This window comes from Agelaius tricolor, unplaced genomic scaffold, assembly GCF_023055355.1.
Source record: "Agelaius tricolor isolate 1412-34295 unplaced genomic scaffold, bAgeTri1.0.p SCAF_4, whole genome shotgun sequence".
Classification (NCBI taxonomy): Eukaryota; Metazoa; Chordata; class Aves; order Passeriformes; family Icteridae; genus Agelaius; species Agelaius tricolor.
Window position 1 is genome coordinate 48,885,245 of NW_027269264.1, and position 19,292 is coordinate 48,904,536.

General features: G+C 48.0%; 2 protein-coding genes across 4 annotated transcripts in view; both read right to left on the reverse strand.

Annotated features, from left to right (window-relative positions):
- RUSC2 (RUN and SH3 domain containing 2) overlaps positions 1-14,688 on the reverse strand; it is a 57,712-nt gene extending 43,024 nt beyond the window's left edge. Inside the window, exons 1-2 of one of the 3 annotated variants that reach the window (XM_071425646.1) lie at positions 14,584-14,660; positions 7,527-7,576 (exon numbers count right to left, since the gene is read on the reverse strand). The gene's annotated coding sequence lies outside the window, so the exon portion shown is untranslated. Of the gene's footprint in view, positions 1-7,526; positions 7,666-14,583 lie in introns of those variants that run through there. The other 2 variants (XM_071425649.1, XM_071425647.1) reach the window with 2 other exon arrangements.
- A 180-nt stretch (positions 14,689-14,868) lies between these two features.
- The window catches only part of LOC139589322 (phospholipid-transporting ATPase ID-like), a 74,023-nt gene continuing 69,599 nt past the window's right edge, over positions 14,869-19,292 (reverse strand). Inside the window, exon 28 of the mRNA XM_071425653.1 lies at positions 14,869-17,696. Coding sequence (XP_071281754.1) covers positions 17,475-17,696 — 222 coding nt within the window. The 3' untranslated portion in view covers positions 14,869-17,474. The remainder of the gene's footprint in view (positions 17,697-19,292) is intronic.

Here is a 19,292-nt window from a genome sequence, read left to right on the forward strand (position 1 = left end):
CTAAGTGATCTTTGTAAGGTCCCTTCCAACCCAAACCATTCTATGATCATATGATTCACACAGAAAACCCTCATTAACATCACTCTGCACGTGCCAAACTCCTTCTCAGCCATCCCCGTTCTGAGCAACAGCAAAAGTCAAACAGAGACATCTGTGAACTCGCACAAAGAACAGAAAGTTCCCAACAGACTTCCCAGCTCTCAAACATTCCCACTCCACTTTGCAACGAAGCCCAGGGAGTACATAACCACTTTATTAGAGACACATGATACCAGTTATGGTTGTTTGTACTGATTTTCCCTCTAAGTTTCTCCAGTCACCACCCAAACTGGACACACAGTGCTGCTTTGCACTGTTACCTGCCCCAGCTGTTTTAGTGGCAAATATAGCAGTCTTGGCAGTTGCAAAGCACTCTGTGATTGAAAGACACTTGAATAATCACTCCGTGCTCACCTATCAGCAGCAACAGAACAGCACGATATGGGCAGGCATAGGGCTCCAGTGCTCTACAATTGACTGCCTGGGCTCCTGAGCACCCACATCCCAGCAGGCACCTAAAAAGCTGCAAAGGTGAGAGGAAACAGGACCACTGAAAACTTCTCAAGGCTCTGTCCACCACTGGTACATTAACCTGCAGGCCCTCAGATGGAGCAGTTGTCTCTTACTCTTCACCTCTGCTGTCTACAGACCTGTTAGCTGAAGGGAGAAGGGCTATACACAAACAGCAAATTGGCATAAATTATAGCCACTACCATAGCACTTCACACAGCACAGACTGCACATCCCCACCTTTAATCACTGTGCATGACTTGCGCATTCAGAAGGGATCTGTGGTAACTGCAGATCACAGGCAGAGCTTGAGCAATAGTGGCATTTTGCTTTGAAGCAGGCAAACAGTATGTAGGGGCTGTATGAATAGGCATGTCTTGCATGTGCAAGACTTGGAGTCATCCTTCCCCTCTGCCCACACTGGCACACAGCTCATGGACGTATCCTAAATGGACAAACTGCTGAGAGCTTGAAAACAACACAGAAAAAAAGGAAAGAAAGGAGTAAACTGCAAAGCAAGTGGGTTAGTTCTCAGGGGAAAAACAGGAGATGCATTAAAGCATTCCAAAATTTATAAAAGGCTGCTGCCAAGAGCAAGTGGACAAGCTGCTCTTCACATCCTAAACAACAAGAAGAGGACCCCTGAGAGCCACACAGGGGAGTTGAGGTGTAACAGATAAAACTAACCATTCACTATTCCACCAAAAAAGCCTAACAGTCAGGAAGTAAATTAGTTTTCTTAAAATTTTCCATGATCTTTTGTATCTCAGAAGCTCTTTGCTTTACTTATTTAGAGGTATGCACACCTGTTAATCTTCACAGGCCCTTACTGTTAAAAAATTGGAACCATACATTTTTCCAACTTCATGGCAAAACAAATGCCCATGTTACAATCTTGGTCAACTCACAGCATTAGGAAATATCAATAGAACGAAGAGATTGAATTGCTAAAATGAAGGATGTAGCAAGTAATGGTCTTGATCAATGGGAGCTTCCAGAGATTAAATAAAGAAACCCAAGGAATGGCATAGGAATGGCATAGCCCAGGTCCACTGTGCCTGCTCAGGGAGACGTGATTATTACATGGCTTTTGGAGGTCTTACTGTCATGTGACTTCTGCTTGACTCAGAGAAACAGGAAGCCTCTAATGCAGGATTAAAAGCTGAGAGCAATTTATTCTGTGCGGCAGAATACCTGGAGAAACACAAACATGATCCTGGAAAGACACAGCAAATGCACAGGTGCAGCTGCGAGTAGAACAGCATCCTGTGCCAGCTGATCTGGCTGCTAATCCACCTGGCTGTTAAAAACGTACTCCAGATGTATCTTTTCCCTAAGCAGAATATGCTCTGTGTGGATTCAGCCAGTGGATTCACCCCTTTTCATCCACCACAGTGAAGAGACCTTTTCCTCAAGAATTCAGTCCTCTTGGAGACAATCCTTGGTCACAGCTGAGAACCCTTCTAAATTTCTCTCTGGTTATTATTAACATCCTCCCATCTACCAGGGCAAGCTGTCATGGATCATCAGTCAGCTGCATTCAAGGTCTCCATGTCAGGTCAGCCCATGATTAAGCAACCTTGTGGCTGAATGTGCTTATCGGTGTACATTTAATTAACACAAAGAGTCTTAACTCGCACCTCCCAGCTGCTGTGCAAGTTGTCCAAGGTCTATCTCCTCCAAAAGTCACGTTCAAACAACAGGCAGCCATACCATATGCAGACAGGCACACAGAGCCAGAAATGGGAAATTCATTGGCTGCAGGCAATGATTTCATTCGGGTTGGGGAAGGACCCCCAGTGAAGGAAAGGCTATAGGGATAAAGGGGATCTGTGTGTGGGAGGAAATCCTGCTCTATTCTTTAAAATAGAAAATAAAAGCTGGCAGAGGCAAAGCCCAGGCAAGAGCGGTGATGCAGGCCACAAAGGCAAAGCAGGTCACAGGAGATGGCTGACAAACGTGCCAAGCTTGGATTGTGTTGGGCCGACTGAAATAGGGCTCAGCCTCCTGTGAGGCAGATGAAAGAGCTGGGGCAGACCACTCTACACGTTCCCCATGGAGACATCTTGGCACCTCAGGAACTCCTGGAATCCCTGGTGTGTGGCTCTGGCACCACAGAGACTACAGGAGAATAGTCTAGAAGGCTATTCTAGATAGAAGAGCCATTAGAAAACTACCAAGAAACATCCAGCAAAGAGGTGCTTAAGGACAAGAAAGAAGATGTCCCCACACACTCCAGACACATTCCAGTAAGAGGAACAAGAGCATGCCAGGGTGGAAAGAGCCCTAAAAGAGCCCTCAGGAGCTCTGTAATATATGATGATAAACAGAGCCTTGGCTGAGGCCTAGTAATATGCACCGCCATGGTGACTCAGAGAGCTCTTTGTTGGCTGGACACGGGAGAGCAGCAGGAAGGAACAGAATAACTGAGGAGCAGGAAGCCCCTGATGAAGGACTGATTGCCCAGAGCACGTTCCTGGAGAAACAGAAACATGCTTTTCATCTCCATGACGTACTTCCATGTCCGGACAATTCTGAAGTCTCTGCTCTCAATATGTGCTTAAGAAAGCCCTCCATCCTGTGCACACACCCAGCCTGTGGCTCTGGACACACAGCATGGAAAAGAGAAGACCAGCCAAAAGGTGAGAGGGCAAGAATGATGGAGCACTGGAGATACAACAGTACAAGCCAGAAGCTAAGCATCTGCTCTGCTCTCTCACTTGTTCTCAATGCAACAGCCAGGGAAAATGCTTGGTCATGATGTTCCAACAGGACCTGCTCTCCATCCCTGGGAACATCTGCCAGAATTAGTAATCCCATATCAGAGGAGGTGAAGCATTGAGTGTCCAACAGCACTTGTAACCTTTTTAGCAATTTTTGCATGCCTGCTGCTTTCACAGCAATCTTCTCCTTCAGCTTAAAATGCAGCCCTTCTGAAAGTGCTCAAAGACTACAGAACCACAGAATCATTGAGGTTGGAAAAAAATCTTTAAGGTCATCAAGTCCAGCTGTAAGCACCCAGCCCTTCCCCTATAAAGCCAGCAAGAACTGATGTATCTGGGGATGCAAACGTGGGGCAATGATAAATAATAATATAATAATAAAGGGGGATCAATGCTATAATTGTGAATTCCAGCATCTGAAAGAGATGCATCTCTGTCCACGATACTGCTGCTGACAACTCAGAGCAAACAGGTGAGCCCCAGCTTTGCCCCTGTGTTTGCATCCAGAGGCCATCTCAGCTCTTTCTCTTCTGTGTGTGAGGCTTCATATATTAAGCTGTGTAATTAAGCAATGGGTGCTCTACTCCCACACGGGCTTCTGCATTCCATAGGAGACCAGGCCAGAGTGGAGCCACATCACCCATCTATCTCCAAGAGGCATTAGCTCTTTCTTCAGAGAAAGGCTTCCTTGAGCATGAACCCCTCAAGAAGCCTTTTTGTGAGCTCTGGGCTTCCACACCGAGCACAAGGACTAAGGGAGGTCTCCTGCCTTCCAGCACAAACCATGATGCGGCTGCAGCTTGGCAGTAGCTGAATTGCATAACCAGCAAAGAACCTGACCAACAACAAGCAAAACTCAGCCTGAGGGGAACAAACCTCAGCTCCAGCTTCACAGTGGGATGGTGCATCCTGAACTGGCTGCACAGCTCAAGATGCATGGCTCCCCAGGTATTTCTGCTGTGTTGTCCAAATCTCAGTTATAGACAACAACTACACCATGAAAAGGGAAAAAAATTGGGATAATGTTTGTGTTTATATGGATGCCAAGAATGTCCAGAGCTACAGCCATAATGCAACAGACATTTAATATCCTTTCCACAGTGAAACTAATCTCCAGCTACCAGTCCTCAGGATAAACCTAACCCAGAACCAGAATGCATCCATATCCTATTCTACAGCCCAAGACTTTCTAATCAGGCAGCAAGCTCTGGCCACCAGCAGGGACCTGGCAGCAGGCTAGATTAAAGCTAGATTAAATTTCCTGTACCTCTCATTAGACCCAGTGATAATGCTCAGAATACACAGGGAAAGCCCAGTGGCAAATAACCTAATTAGAAGTGAAAGTCTCACACCTTCTTGGTCACCAGTACATCTGCTGAAGCTGAGGGCCACAGTTCTTTGTAGTCAGCAGGACAGCAAGAGGATGAAAATACGGGAAGCTGTTCTGGGCCCCCTCCTGCTGCCCCCACCAAGGATCCAATGCTTCTCTCTATGGAAGATTCCCAACACTTTGGCTGAAATGACGCCAGCACTTGGGCAGGGCTTGGTGTTATTTTTAACACTTGCTCACATAACTCTTTGGATGAATCCTGGGAAGAGCTTGTCACCAAAATAGTACACTGTGGGCACTATTTATACACCCACTGGCAGCATCGCAGGATAAGCTAGAGCACCCCTTTATCCTCCTCACAGGGATACAGCAGGCCCTAAAAACATAGTTTGCTGTTTGGGGTAGTCCTCAGAAGTGAGCCCTCACCTGCAGGAGGCCTGGTATCCCTGTCTGTCCTGCTGAGGAGACAGACTCTTGTCCATATGGGAGGGAAGCCCAGGTACACCAGGCTCGGGGAAGATGGATGGCTGAGCGCACATCCCAGCTGCTGTGGACTAAAAAGGGAACAGTTGTGCCTAAACACAGAAAATGCTGATGCCTTCTTATTTTATCTCTCCTTGGCTGCTGCAGGGAAATCCAGCAGAGATTGGGTTACTTGGTTGTCACCTCTTTTCCCAAGAGGGAAGCAGCAAAGGTGTGCAGTGGCGGAGGCAGGTGCCCTAAATATCAGCAAAGTTCACTAGAAAGGAGGCACCAGACTAACAAGACTGACTGCCCTTTATCCCTAGGGACACCATCAGCTTCAGGCCTTTCCATATAAAAACAGTGCGCCCTGAAGCACAAAAAGAAAAAAAATCAAAAGCAAACTACCCTTTTGAGACTATGCAAGGAAAAGAGGCTCTTCCCCTGTCTGATTTTCTGGGTTAAAAATAACTTCTCTAAAGCCATTGCCGAGCCTATTGGAACTTCCTTGATTTTTGTCTTCAGTGAGTTTCTCCTCCCACCCCCCTTCTCCCAAGACACATCAGACTCCTCTCTACTCTCACATCTCCTGGAGAAGCAGGTGACATGACCTGAAGAACAGGCACAGGATGCTGCATAAGAGCAGACAAGACAGAGAAAAGAAGACTCCATCTTGAAGCAGCGAAGTTTGATTTTTCCAGTATGTAGGTAAAAAAAAAAAAAATGTTTACACACATCTCCTTTCCCTGCAAGAGAGGCTACAGCCTGAGCAGCACACTGGCTGTCTATCAGAGCTACAGAACAATGCAAAATAAACCCACTAATTGACACATGCTGTAAAGGCAGGGGCAGGACTGGTCACATTATTTGGTCATTAATGGTCGCATTACTTTTAGCAGAACAAACAGAATTGGGATCAGCTCCTACCTTGCCAGATACAACCACCCCAGGACGTGGGCTCAGCTCAGCGCAGCTGGAAGCCGAGTGCAGCAGCACTGGTATGAGAGCCACAGGAGGAACACAGCATTCAGAGCCAGCGATAATCCAAAGGAAAACCAGCTCGTCCCCGTGCCGGCTCGGGGATCAGGGAGCCGTGCTGCGGGGAGTCTCCGCCGGCGGCTCCCCTGTGGATGCAGGATGGCGGGCACAGGCAAGATGACAAGGCACTTCTTCCAGACAGGAGCTGGCTGAGGAATTCCTGCTGCTGCCAGCCACCTGCCCCCCGCCAGGCACAGCGGTGCCAGGGTCTCACCCAGGGAGCATGTGGGCAGGAGAGAGGAGCGAGGGCGAGGGCCAGATTGCTAATGAAAGCCCCAGTGTAAATACAGATGCGCACAGGAGAGGGCTATGGCAGAAATGCAGCTCGTGTTACACAGAGCCATTTACAGCAGGCGCGGAAAGCGGGGAGAGCGTGGCAGGGCTGTGCGGGATGGATCCACTGCCTGCCTGCCCGGACAGGGGGTGGGAGGGAGGGATGGACCCACTGCCTGCCAGGGGAAACACGGGGTGAAGTGACCACTAGCAAGGGGAGACCTCCCCAATTCCGCATTCTCCATCAGATCCTGAGCTCCATATGCAGTAGGTGCTAGTAGTAATCCAAACCGATCCCACTCCCCATCCTGCACCCCAGCTGGCACATCCCCACGCCTTCCCTGGGGCAGAGTGCCACAGCAGCCCACCACGCCAGGGAGAAAGGCTGATTTGGAGCACTGCTCCATTCACCCGCTCAAACCCACTCCTGTTGTCCAGGCCCTCTCCCCAGACTCCAGGTCTCCACATCTTTCACACTTACCCACCTCTCCCCAGTTAAATGTCTTTGGTATCCCTGCCAGGATTCTTCTTTCCCTGCCATCTCGGGGTAATTTACAAGCTGTACTGCAGCTGGATTTACAGCAAATATGGAACATGGGGAATAGGGACTAGGTTGGCATCACAAACTATTCTGAATTGGAAGGGATCCACAAGGACCCTCAAGTCCAACCCTTAAGTGAATGTCCCATTCAGGGGTCAAACCACAACCTTGGCTTTATAAGGACCATGCTCTAACCAGCTGAGCTCATCTCAAGGTTAAGAAGCAAGGTGTCAAAGGGTTCAGGGTCTTTTTCTCCACTGTGCCTTCAACTAGAATCAGCAGCAGAGGAGAGATTCGCAGGCTTCATGCACTGCCCATTAAACAAGCCTTGGAAGATCTTAGGGAGCAGCTGGGAAGGAGCTGTTTCAGGACACTTCATAGCCCAGCAGGCACTGCCTGTAAGCCCTGTGCCAGGCAGGCATACAGCTCACACCAGTGACTCTGGGTGAAACTGGCAATGAAGAACAAAGAATTCCTGTAGTTCTTGAGCAACCATGGTCTGTAAGGATCTGGAGGATCTCAAGCTCAGCGGTGTAAAACTTCAAGAAGACCACTTCCCTGCTCTGTGCCTCAGTTTCCCCCCTTGAAAAACAAGGACCATAACACTTACCAAGCTGCTGTGGATGCTTCAAAGTTGACTTCCTCATGGGATGCTGGAGCCTGTGAACAGGAATGAGCATTCTGTGTGACTCTCTTCCCACCCACACAGCAAAGATCCCTTGTGGCTTCCCTCAACATACAAGCTACTGCTTGCAGCTTTCTTCACCCTCACCACAGCAGGTACCCAGCAAAGACAGGGATCCCCATTACCCCCAAAAGTAAGAGCATCAACCCCTCTACCAGCTGTGCCCAGGCCATTTGCCAGGCAGGAATGCAGTGCACCAGCCCAGCCTCAGCCGAGCTGTCAAAGCAGCGGAAGGGCTGAGGCTGCACTGCTCTGGAATTCCAGAAACGCACAAACACCCTGTCAGCCTGCACCAGGAATGACTCCTCCCTGCCCCGGACCAGGCTGAATCACTGGAAATACCAAAACAACGATGAGGTCACGTTCCCCGAACAAAGAACTGGAGCCAGATATAGCTGCATGGAGCAGTGTGCTAAAAGGGGACTCGCTGTAGGGGCTGGGGGCTCTGGCAGACAGGCACCATGGGCATTTGTCTCGTTTAAAAACAGCTAGGGGCTGCCAGGAGACTTTTTTTCTTCTCTGTAGGGAACGGGGAATTGGCTTTAAAGCTCTAGCCTTCCCGCTGAAAGAGGCACAAACATTCTAATGTTTATGAGTCCAAGGAACAAGGCAGAAGTAAAATTATGACTGGATTCTGAGTCCAGTCTTCCCAAAATCTCATTGTGATACAATGATCAGGCTTAACCAGTGAAGAATCCACTTGCAGCAAACTGAATGGCAGACAAAATATAGTATGCCCATTACTGCTTTTTACTTTTGCTCCAGCCTCAGCCAGTTTCCACCAAAAAACCAAACCAAACCAAACGAAAAAAAAAAAAACGAAACCTGAAAAAAACCCCACAAAAACAACCAAACAACAACAGCAACAAAACAAAAAACAAACCAAACAAGCCAAAATGCCAGAAACATTGATTTGGTAAGTTTTCAACAGGATGACCAGCATCAGAAATCAGTCTGTCAATGCTTCAAAAATGAGACCGTCATTATCAGTAAATAGACTGATTTCTGTCAATGCTTCAAAAATGAGACCTTCATTATCAGCAAATAGACTTTTCAAGGCTTTACAGTTCCAAACTTTCACAGTTCTCTGTGGAGAGAGGCTGGAGACATTTTGCTATTTAGACTGTGAAGGAAATTGCAAAATAAGACTTGGAAAGGATAAAGGAATTCACAATAGAATTTGCAATAGCCTGTTCTTTCCCCTTTCCATAGGACAAGACATTTGGATGAATAACACCACCACCCACAGTTATGTGAATAAGAGGCTTGAAGAATCCAGACTTTCCTCCATCAGGGCACAAACCATATCTTAATCATAAGCCAAGAGGGAAAAAAGATAGGACTGGACAGCTAATGCCAAGCATGTCACCTGCCTGGCAGGGCAGTGCTCACTGGACTGGCACACCCTGCAACAACCACAGCAGTGCCTGGCACACCGAGCCAGCCAATGGGCTGTGCCTGCATCAGTCCCCTTCTCCTGGAAGTCCATCCAGATTTGCTAATAAAAGTGAGAAGAAAATCTGTGGTGAGCTGTGCGTGACTCCCACGGGAGACTCGTGAGAGCAGAAGTGGTCAAAACCGAATCAGTTCATTTTCTTCCCACTGTTCTAGCATGCTCTGTAAACCAGAACCACCTGAGAGGGTTGCACCACAAATCCTTCTGGTCTAGTGCCCTATCCCTGACAATGGGGCACTGGCATATAAAATTCACAGAGTGATTTCACTGAGTGCAATCAGAGTGATCTCCCCTAAGGACACATTCTTCCAGCCTGCAACAATCAGGAACTCCTAGAGCTGGAGGTCACACACTGACCATCATGTTTCAGAGACACTGAAACACATCTCTGCCATTGAGGTGTCTGGTTCCTTTTGGAATCTGTGTGTATTTTCAGTCTTCATGCCATCTCGTAGCAACATGTTCTACAAATCAACTGTGTTGAAAAAGGACTTCCTCAGCCTCCTGCCTAATAAATTATTTTGCTGGATGTGCTTCCTCTGCGCTGTGAAAATAGCAAAGTTTATTAAGGTCAGTCTTTACTCAACTTCTCCCTGCTGAATCCTGTATTACAGATGTTTGCTCTTTCCCAGTATCATCTATTTTTGCTTGTTTCATCTCTCTTCCTACAGAAGCTATCCCAGTCCCTTAATCATCCCCATTCCACTTTCCTCTATCATTTCCAGGTCTACATTACTCTTTCTGAAAGAGGGTCACCAGCTGGTATGTGATACCCAGATGCAGGCACAACGTGTATCTAGTATACACGAATATATACCAGCAAATTTTGTTTCCAGTGTTTTTTGGCTACACCTGAACACTTAGCTGATGTGCTCAGATAAAAATCCACAGTGACTCCAAACAGTTTGTTGTGGGCAGTGAGAAACTGTTTCCAGATCACCATTACCTGTGGCATTTATCAGCACAATCTCCCATTTGCTGTTTTACCATGCTAATAGTTCTGCATGATGCTCCTCTAATTCCTCAAGAAGTTTTCAAACCAACCACCCTGACCAACTTAGAATCACTAGAAAATTATAGTCTATGTTTTCCAAACCACAGCTTGATGTGTTGCACAGGCACCCCTGGGACCAGGCACTGCAGGTACCAGAGCTTTGATGCCCTGCAAAGCATTTGACAGCATTTGACAAGGAGCGCTCCAAGCACAGTGACCAGGAATGCTACATCACCTTTCAGGTCCCTTCCAACCCAAACTATTCTACATTTCCTGGCTACCAGGAACCTGTTAAGAAAATAAAGCTTAAATCCAAAATATGATTCAGCGCCATCATCATCTGAAAGGACCTCTGAAAGAGCCTGCAGAGTTGGGTGGCTGAGACAGGCTCATCCACTGAGGCTCCACTGAAGACTCAGGTGGAAGTGCAGAGTCCACATCAATACTTAAGTAACCAGAAATAAATATGCTCACCAAACACTCACCCCAGGCACAAGAGATGTGAACTGTGGAAATCATAATTTCCAGTCCAGGCAAACACACACAAGAATGAGGAGGTGGAGAAACTGTGGGCTTCAGGTGAGCAGTAGGTACCAGCAGCAAAACCTCAATGAGGCTTCATGTTCCAGAATCAGAAGAACAGAGACCCAGAGCCAGCAAACCTCATTAAACACCCCGCTGTGAGTCCAGGGCTTTGGTGAAGAGCTGGGAATTAAGTACTCAGTGGAAGGCAGATTACATAAGGAAAAAAAGAACTGGGGGTAGCCAGCCTCCCTGTACATCTGGGAGGGACACTACAAGCAGAAAAACTCCTCACAACCAAGTTTAACCTGAAGCACTCCAAGTTGATCTGGCAAACCAGCAGGTTCTGACACCTAGCCTAGCAGCAGCAGAGGTTACCACAGGAAGGAGCATCAGGCAGCTACAACTACATAAAGTAACTTCATTTCATATCTTCCCAGAGCTCAAAGCCCAGGAATGGAGTGGAAAAGGGCAAAGGAGCATCTCATCTATCCCTCATCTGTTTTGTACAAAATACTGCTCACACTCCCAGAAGGGAGACAGAAATGAGATTTTAATAAACCATAAGCCCTATGCAATATCATGGTTTGGGACATTACGTTCTCCAGCTCACATTAAAAAAAAGAATTATTCCTGGACATTGTCCATTGAACACTGCCCTGTCAACAGATGCATTGACCCATCCAAAAGGCAACACAACAAAGCCACTAAGTAAGGAAAATGCAGGATACCAGGCAGCCTGCGCAGGAAAATGTGTCAGACAGCATCTGCTGCCACAGCAAAAACTGAAACAGAAGCAGAACTGCAGAGAGACTACTGCACAGCCATAAACCAGGCTTGCACCTTCTGAATATTCCATGATCCCTTATCCACAGCCTGAAGGTTTTTAAGGGATGACTGCCAGGAGGTAAGGAAGCCTCTGAAGCAGCTGCTCTAGGTGTTGCTGTCTAAGACGAAACGATGCAAACCTACTGCTGCCAGCAAAAGGTCACCAGACTGGAACCTTGCCCAGCAGCTTCCACAAAGCACACTAACTAGGAGACTTTTAGACTGCAATTTTTCAACATGAGAGTACAAATTAGTTTTCTAAATACAGACCTGTTCTCTTCATGGAATGAATGGCCTGGATGCCCGCAGGGCTGATGGAGGCTAGCACTTGATGACACAAAAGCCTTCAGTTTAAAATCCAGGGCAGCTACTGACTCCCTGAGTCACCTTGGTGTGCATACTTCAGGCCCCAGCTCCCTGGTGAACAAGGAAATATTGATGCTGCCTGCCTCTCCAAGGAGCCAGAATGCAATAAAGCTTAAAAGATCTCAGGATCCCTGCCATAAATCCCAAAATTAAGGGAGGCAAACAGTATTGCTCATTATGTGCAAAAGCCAGGCCTCTTCTATGAAAGTGCCTGATTTGGATGTGGAGGCAGGATGCAGCCAGTAACAAAAACACTGGCCTTCCCTGGAGACACACTGCTCAGATCAGACGATGCTGTGTTTGTGGGGTGACCTGTGGGGCCGGTGATGGCACCTGCAGGCCTGGCACTCAGGTCTGAGACCAGCTGCTCTCTCAGGGCACACAGGGAACTCAGCAGCACAGCCCTCACCAGGACACACACAGCTCCCCCACAGCCAGGCACAATGCTCACAGTGTGAACCTACAGAAAGTGAGCAGTTGGGTCATATGTTTTCCTAATTCAGAGGAAGCCTGGCCCAGCTCCGATATGCCACAACATCTCCTGGTGTTGGGAGTGGGGGTTGGAAAAGTCAAGATCCATTTATAGCTGAAAAGTCTAGCAGAGGGCTCAGCATTGGGTGGAAAAGCAGGAGCTGACAGCTCTGTACAGTCAGCTCCACCCAGCTGGAGAGGAGAGGCAGGCTGGGGAAAGAGACAGGGGTATGGAAACCTCTTTCCTTCAGTCTGGGGGTGATGGGAGAGAGGCGGCTTCCCTACAGCGCCAGGAGGAGAAAAAACACACTCTACTTCTAAATGCAATAAAAGAAGCAGGGCAGCAGAAGAGTAGCTTTGGAAAAACTGAAGAGTAGCTGTGCTGCAGATACAGCCAAAAGCACTCAGAGGTCAAGCCCAGGACTCTGCACCCTTCTTCTGAGCCTTCATCACATACAGCCCTGCAGCAACACACCTTTATCACAGGGACAAGGACAGGGACAGGGACAGGGCTGTCTGGGAGCTGTGGCTGGGAACTCAGCCCCACGCTTATTGAAAAATGGCAGCTCCCTCACTCCAGCATATTTACATCAGCCAACACATCAGCAGATGTAGCAGAATGTCCTTGCCAGCCCTCATGGAAAAAGCTTGGCCCTGAGGACAAGGCACCAGTTTAAAGCATCAGCATGCGCAGACTTATTCTGTGATGACTTCAGCTCCTCCCCATGTTGTCAGGCATAAGAGGAGAGGTATTTATGTAGCTAACCTAATTTAGCTAACAATTGTGCATGTTCATATTAAAATTAGGAAAAATAACCATTAAAACAGTGTTGAAGAACACAGGGATGATGAGACTGAAAGAAACGCAAACACAGTCCTAGGCGAGGCAGTGAAATACCAGAGCTATTGAATAGGCACTGATAAAAGAAGCATCATGCAAAAAAAAATTCTGCTCAGCCACATTTAAAAATTATAAACTCAAATGAACAGGTGCAGAAAGGGCCTGAGGGAAACAAAAAACCTATCAAACAAGAAGAAACTCAAGAGCCTGGCTTGTTTAGCCTAGGCAAATGTAGGCAGAGAGCGGATAGGATTGCTGTCTAAATATATCACAGGAGACAAACAAAACTGCTGAAGCAAAAGTATAAAGCTGGCATGACAACAAGAGAATAAATGCAGTGAACACATTTAGGTTGAAAATTAGAGAGAGAGAAAAATCAACCCCTAGGAAAGGAAGCTTTCCAACTGGAATACCTGGATTTAGGAAGAATTTTATCAGAGGTCTCATGGGGTTAGAGGATACAGTGCATGTGCCTAGATATCCAAGAGGGCCTTTGTGCTCCTGGTTTTGTTCCAGCTGGTAATTAGCATGGGTCATTACTGAGATGTCTCCATTCATACAACAGACTTTGCTGAGTATCCAACTGGACAGCCCAGGGCAAGCACGTAGTGCTCCTCTGCCCCCCCATTTCCTAAGAGCTGCTCATGAGTAAGGACTTCCAGGCTACAGGTCAGTGGGAGAGAGTTGTGTGGATGCACACGGGCAGAGTGAGAGCTACCAGGCAGCCTGGAATGCAGGTGTTGCAGTTAGCAATGGAGAACACCCTTGATGTGCCTCTGCCCAAACGCACCTGCTGTCCCATGGTATCAGGGACAGAGATTGCTCACTGTCACCCTGTGGGTTCAGGAGAGACAGATGTTCCAAGCTCTCCTCTGCTGCAGTGTAAGACAAGGAAACACATCACCACTGGTTATCAAAGAATCACAGAATGGTTTGCATTGGAAGGGATCTTAAAAACCACCTTCTTCCATCCCCCTGCCATGGGCAGGGACACCCTGCACCAGACCAGGTTGTTCAGAGCCCCATCCAACCTGGCCTTGAGCACTCCCAAGGATGGGGCACCTACACCTTCTTTGGGCCTCCTGTTCTAGTGCCTCAACACCATCAGAGCATTATCATTGCCATTATCACTATCATTATCATTCTCGACCCCCAAACTGCAGCCCAGCAGGGCGGCAAGTATAGGCACAACAGCAAAACAATGTTCAAACTGTGAATATTTATATTATGGAATAATGAGGAGGGAAAAACAGAGAGGGCGAAAACAAAATCTATTTCAGGGATTAATTCTTGACATATCTGTGAAAAACCAGAGCCTCATAAAAGACCAAATTATAATTTTCCGACACGGCACAGACGGTGACACGCGGCTTGACCTCCCCCGGGGAGCCCAGCAGAGCACCGCGCACACGCGAAGCAGCGGCCCCGCTCCTCCCCGCGCAATTCCCGCACGGTTCCCGCACGGTCCCCGCGCCGTCCCGCCCGCCCTGCCACCGTCCCTTACCGAGCGCCCGCATCGCTCCGCTGTTTACAGCCGCTCCACGGGGCGGGCTCTCCGCGCTGCCCGCCCCCGCCGGGTCCTCCGCCTAAGGATGTCTGACGTTTCCTCTAAGTTTCCTCTTAAAACATCCTAGCCAGGATGGAAAATTTTGGGAATTTGTGTGCTTCCCGCGTCAGGATACCGGATGAAAAGGGTTGCCGTCTCAGATCCATTGTCCCACAGACCGTCCCCCCCCGTGCACTTCTGCGTATAAACTTGTTATATCAATTAACAGTGTGCCACGGAATCTATCATCCCAATATTCTCTTTTTATTTAAAAAAAAAAACAATTATTTTACAAAATCAGGAGTGATGTAGGACAGACATCACTGCCAGCTGATGTGTTTCAGATGCTGATTGTGTCAAACCACCAAAAGAATTGTATCTGGTGCAAGCTCATCCAACGGCTTTATTATCCCCTACATGTTGTAGCCAACATTTTCAAATCCCCTTTTAGCCAGAAGGTGAGTACTTTGCAAGTAAACCATATGAGAAGAGAGGCACAGTGTCAGATTTTCCTTGCTCTGTCAGCACAAGGTCTGCCTCTGCTGCTCTGCAATATATTCTGCTGCATCAGATGCCAGGAACAGCTTTGATAGGACTTTCAATCCACAGACCAGTCTGGGTATCATGGCAATGTCTGCTTATTCGCACAAATTCTCCTCTTCCCCCTAACCCCAGGAAGGCTGACTGTGAAAAACATAATCCTGGTCAGAAAACCATGATTGTCTCTGCAAAGTGAATGGTAAATCAGGGGGAGGTGACAAGCATGAACTACCACAGTGGTTTCCTCAGCCAGAGTGCAGGCTCTCACTTTACTCAGGTGTCTCCTTCCAGGGGAGATCACCAGATAATTTACTCCTTCCCTAGCAAGCAGCTCCTAGACACTGAAGTCTGGACCAAGTCCCAGCTCCAGTTTTGCACTGGCCGTGCTGAAATTCAATACCACAGTTTGCAACAAGCCTCCCCAAGCAGCAGGTGCAACAGACTAATATGGTTCTGGTTTTTGTTTTTTTTTTTCCTGCACTGAGTTAAAACACAGGGAGATGAAACCTTCTATTAGAGCTTAAACAATCTCACACAGTAATTGCTGAAACTGGGACCACAGGCAGCAGGGTGTTCCATGAAACGGGGACATGGCTGGCTTCTTGCCATCATACACTGCTTCCTGACAGCTCAGAGACTCACGGCAGAGTCTCATAAATATCAACTGGTTACTGCACAAAAAATCCAATTCAAATTAAGGAAGAAGTCTAAATTTGTATCATGGAGCTGAAAAAAACCCCAACCTCAACAAAAAAACAAAACCAAAAAACCACCCCCGTAACAACAGCCAGAGGCTTAGTCCTCTGCACAAAAAAAGCTGCATTTAGACAGCTCAGCAGTGCTGGCAGGATAGACTCTCATGCTGCCACGCTGGCCTTCCACCCAGTAACCCTGCTGATTATGGAGCTGGTGTGACAAAACAGCGAGCAAATCCCAGTCCCTCAAGATCACCACGTCTTTAGCTGCGTCTGTGCATTTTAGGTCCCTCTGCTGGCAGTCAGACTGGTCGGATTTTCAGCTCTCTGCTACCCATGTTTGATAGATAACCTGTTCCCAAGTAAATTTGAGCCAGCACAGAGAAAAACTGCAGCCATGAAACACTGCAGAGACTCCTGAGGCTTCACTGAGTTCCTCTGAATCGTGGCCACTTGGCTCATCAGGGAGGGTGAGGGAGCCACCAGGCCATGCTTCATCCCTCACACTGAACCCCAGCACCAGTGGAGCAAAGGCTATTTCAGCTGCTGGCCATGAAATAGCTTTCCTGGCTTCAGAAATTCTGGTTAAAATAATCACCAATAATCACCATCAAGCCAGATATGCACACACCTCATTCTGTTAAGGGGGGGCAGATGCCTCGTGCTGGCAGCTGAGGTGAGCCCTTACCATGGCACGGGCTTCTCAGGGGCCAGATTTCCTGGTTTGAGCCATAAGGAAGCCTGAGCACCTTCTGCTCTTTTATTTTAAGTCTAAATGAAATGAGTAGTGCCCAGTTACAAAACTTGAGAGGGTTCTGAGGACAATAATGGTTTACAAGAGCAGATTTGCAACCCAGATAAATCAGGGCAGGCTGATGACTGTCAGCTCCTGGTCCCTTGACCTACGAAGGGTTTCTCTGAGCTTGCAGCACTTCCTGATGGCAGATGTGGGAAGAGGGTGGTGTTTGGGTACTGGCCATCTCTTGAGAAAGTGTATCACAGTCAAAAGGCTACAAAATCACACGTTACAAAGGTTGTGGATTTGTGGGTTTTGTGGCTGGACCTAAGGCACACCTGGGGCCAATACTGTCACCCCAGTAATACGGCCCAGAGTGGATTCATGAAGAAAAATAGAAGGCACATGACTGAGAAAGACATTGCCAATTCAACCTTTTCCTCAGGCTGAAATTCTCTTTGCTCTGAGGTATATAGTTAGAGGGAGAAAACACTATTAGCATTATGAACAATCTCAGGGAGCAGAGATGCCTCCCACAGCACGCTCTCTCTTGTGCCAGGGTGGCCCTCTGGGATACCATGCAACTGCACCATGCTCCAGCTCACCCTGCCCGCCTTCCCCAGCAGCAGCACACATCTCTGGAGAAGAAACTAGAATCAGAGAGTGCACGTGGGTGAAAGGAAAGCCCCAAGTCCTTGATTTGGCAGCCCAGAGGGCAGAGTTCTGGGCAACCACTGTCTTGGTGCCTTGCAGGCAGCACAGCCTCCTCTCCTGACAGCCCTTTACTTTGGTTTGCTTTGTTAATCTTTAAGGGGAAAAAAGGGGGGAAGGGGGGTGTGTCTTTTTTCTTCTCTCCTTTTTTTTTTTTTTCTCCTCCGTTACAATCCTTTGTGTTTATATTTGTCACTGTTGGGTGAAAATGTTCCCGTTGTGGCAAAAGGTGATTTTGGCCTCATGTTCCTCCCGGACATGATGAGGGCTCCGAAGCCGTGCTGGTGAGAGAAGGCGTAGCCGGAGCGGCGCGTGCTGGTCCGGCGCAGGCGCCGCTTGGGAGAGGGCGGAGGGGGCCTCTTCTTGGCTTCCTTGATCTTCAGCAGGACCTGGGAACCACAAGAGAAGGCGGGAAAAGCAGAATCATTATTAACAAGCATCATTAAGTGCATCACTATTAACAAGCAGAGAGGAGGAGGAGCAGAGAAAGGGAAATGAAAGAAGGAATCCGGAGGAAAAATTAGGAAAAAGCGTCTTCTAATCTGTTCTAAAAGGTATTAATGGGAGCATCATCTGTAAGTCATGGGAGGGAATGATTTCCATGAATTCTCCACATCTCTGATAGGCCATGGTGGGGTATGGGTGTAGGACTTTCACTCAAATCACCCACAATGTGAAAGTCATCTCAACAAGTCAAAATTCCAGAAAACTAATAAAGAAACATTCAAGAATTGGCATATTTAATATAGAAAACAGGGTACTAAAGGGAGATTCTGATACATAAAATCTTGATTATGATGAATTATGATTATAATGATGAATGTTATAGAATTATAGAATCATAGAATGGCTTGGGTTGGAAGGGACCTTGAGGATCATCTCATTCCAACCCTTGCTGCCACTATATCAGGTGTATCAACACCTTATGTGACCTGGCTTTGAATGCTTTCAGGGATAATAGAGATTTATATATTCCTTGGCAGATGGGAAATAAATACTGCACTTTATTTGCAGGTAGTGGGCATTCTGTTCCCAGGTGTCCACTGAGTTAATCTGCTGCCAAGAACCTTTTCAGAATAGGGGTGTTTAATGCAGGAGCTGCTCTTGAGAGCCTGTGGCTCAACAGAACCCCCAGCTGCCAGACTCCTGTGCTTCTTGCTTGGCACAATGGCAGTGGCAGGTGCTTGGCTTCCCTAAACATCAGGCCTGTCTGCTGCCATCTGGGGGACTCTGTGGAGCTGGAAACCCACTCCTATCCTGTGACCATTCACTTCCAAGAGGAGGCAGAGAAGTAATTTTATGCTAGAGAGAGAGGGGTGCTCAACCTCAGCAGTGAGGCTGGGATTCTGGGTGACAGCTGTGTTTGACTTCTGCTCAGCTGGAGTAAACTCAGCCCATTTTTACACCCCTCAACTGCCTCCAACTGTGTCCCAAGGACCTCCTTATCCAACAGTCTTCTCTAGCACCTGCCTACCCTCTCTGTGAGGGCTGAGAATTCCCCTGACATGTTCTCCTACAGTGATCCCGAGGATGACCAGGGAGGGCCTCAGCTGCGGTGCCTTCCCCTGGGGCTGTGCTCTGACCCCGATTCGCAGCAGCTTGGCGCAGGGAGAGGAAGGAAGCACGAGGTGGCAGTAGCATTCAGCAAATGCTCCTGCTTGGAAGCGAGCCCGGGGAGCTCTGAGCGTGCTGATGCTCTTGAGGGGTCCTTTGGCTGCAGTGAGCAGTGCGCTCCCTGCCCACTCCATCACTCCCTGCCTCTCCTTGCCCTGGTGCCCTCATCTTCATATTCCCGGGGACGGAAGGGAAGCTGGTTCCAGAGGGGCCATATAGCCATTGGCTACAAAAAGTAAATTCTGAAATAAGTAAAAAAATCCCCAGCAAACATATATTCTCCTGTGGAGGGTGAAAGCCTGTGGTCTGCCAGGCTAAAAGCTGCACAGCGTCCGGGCAGGAGGAACATGCCACTCCTTTGCCACTGAGCC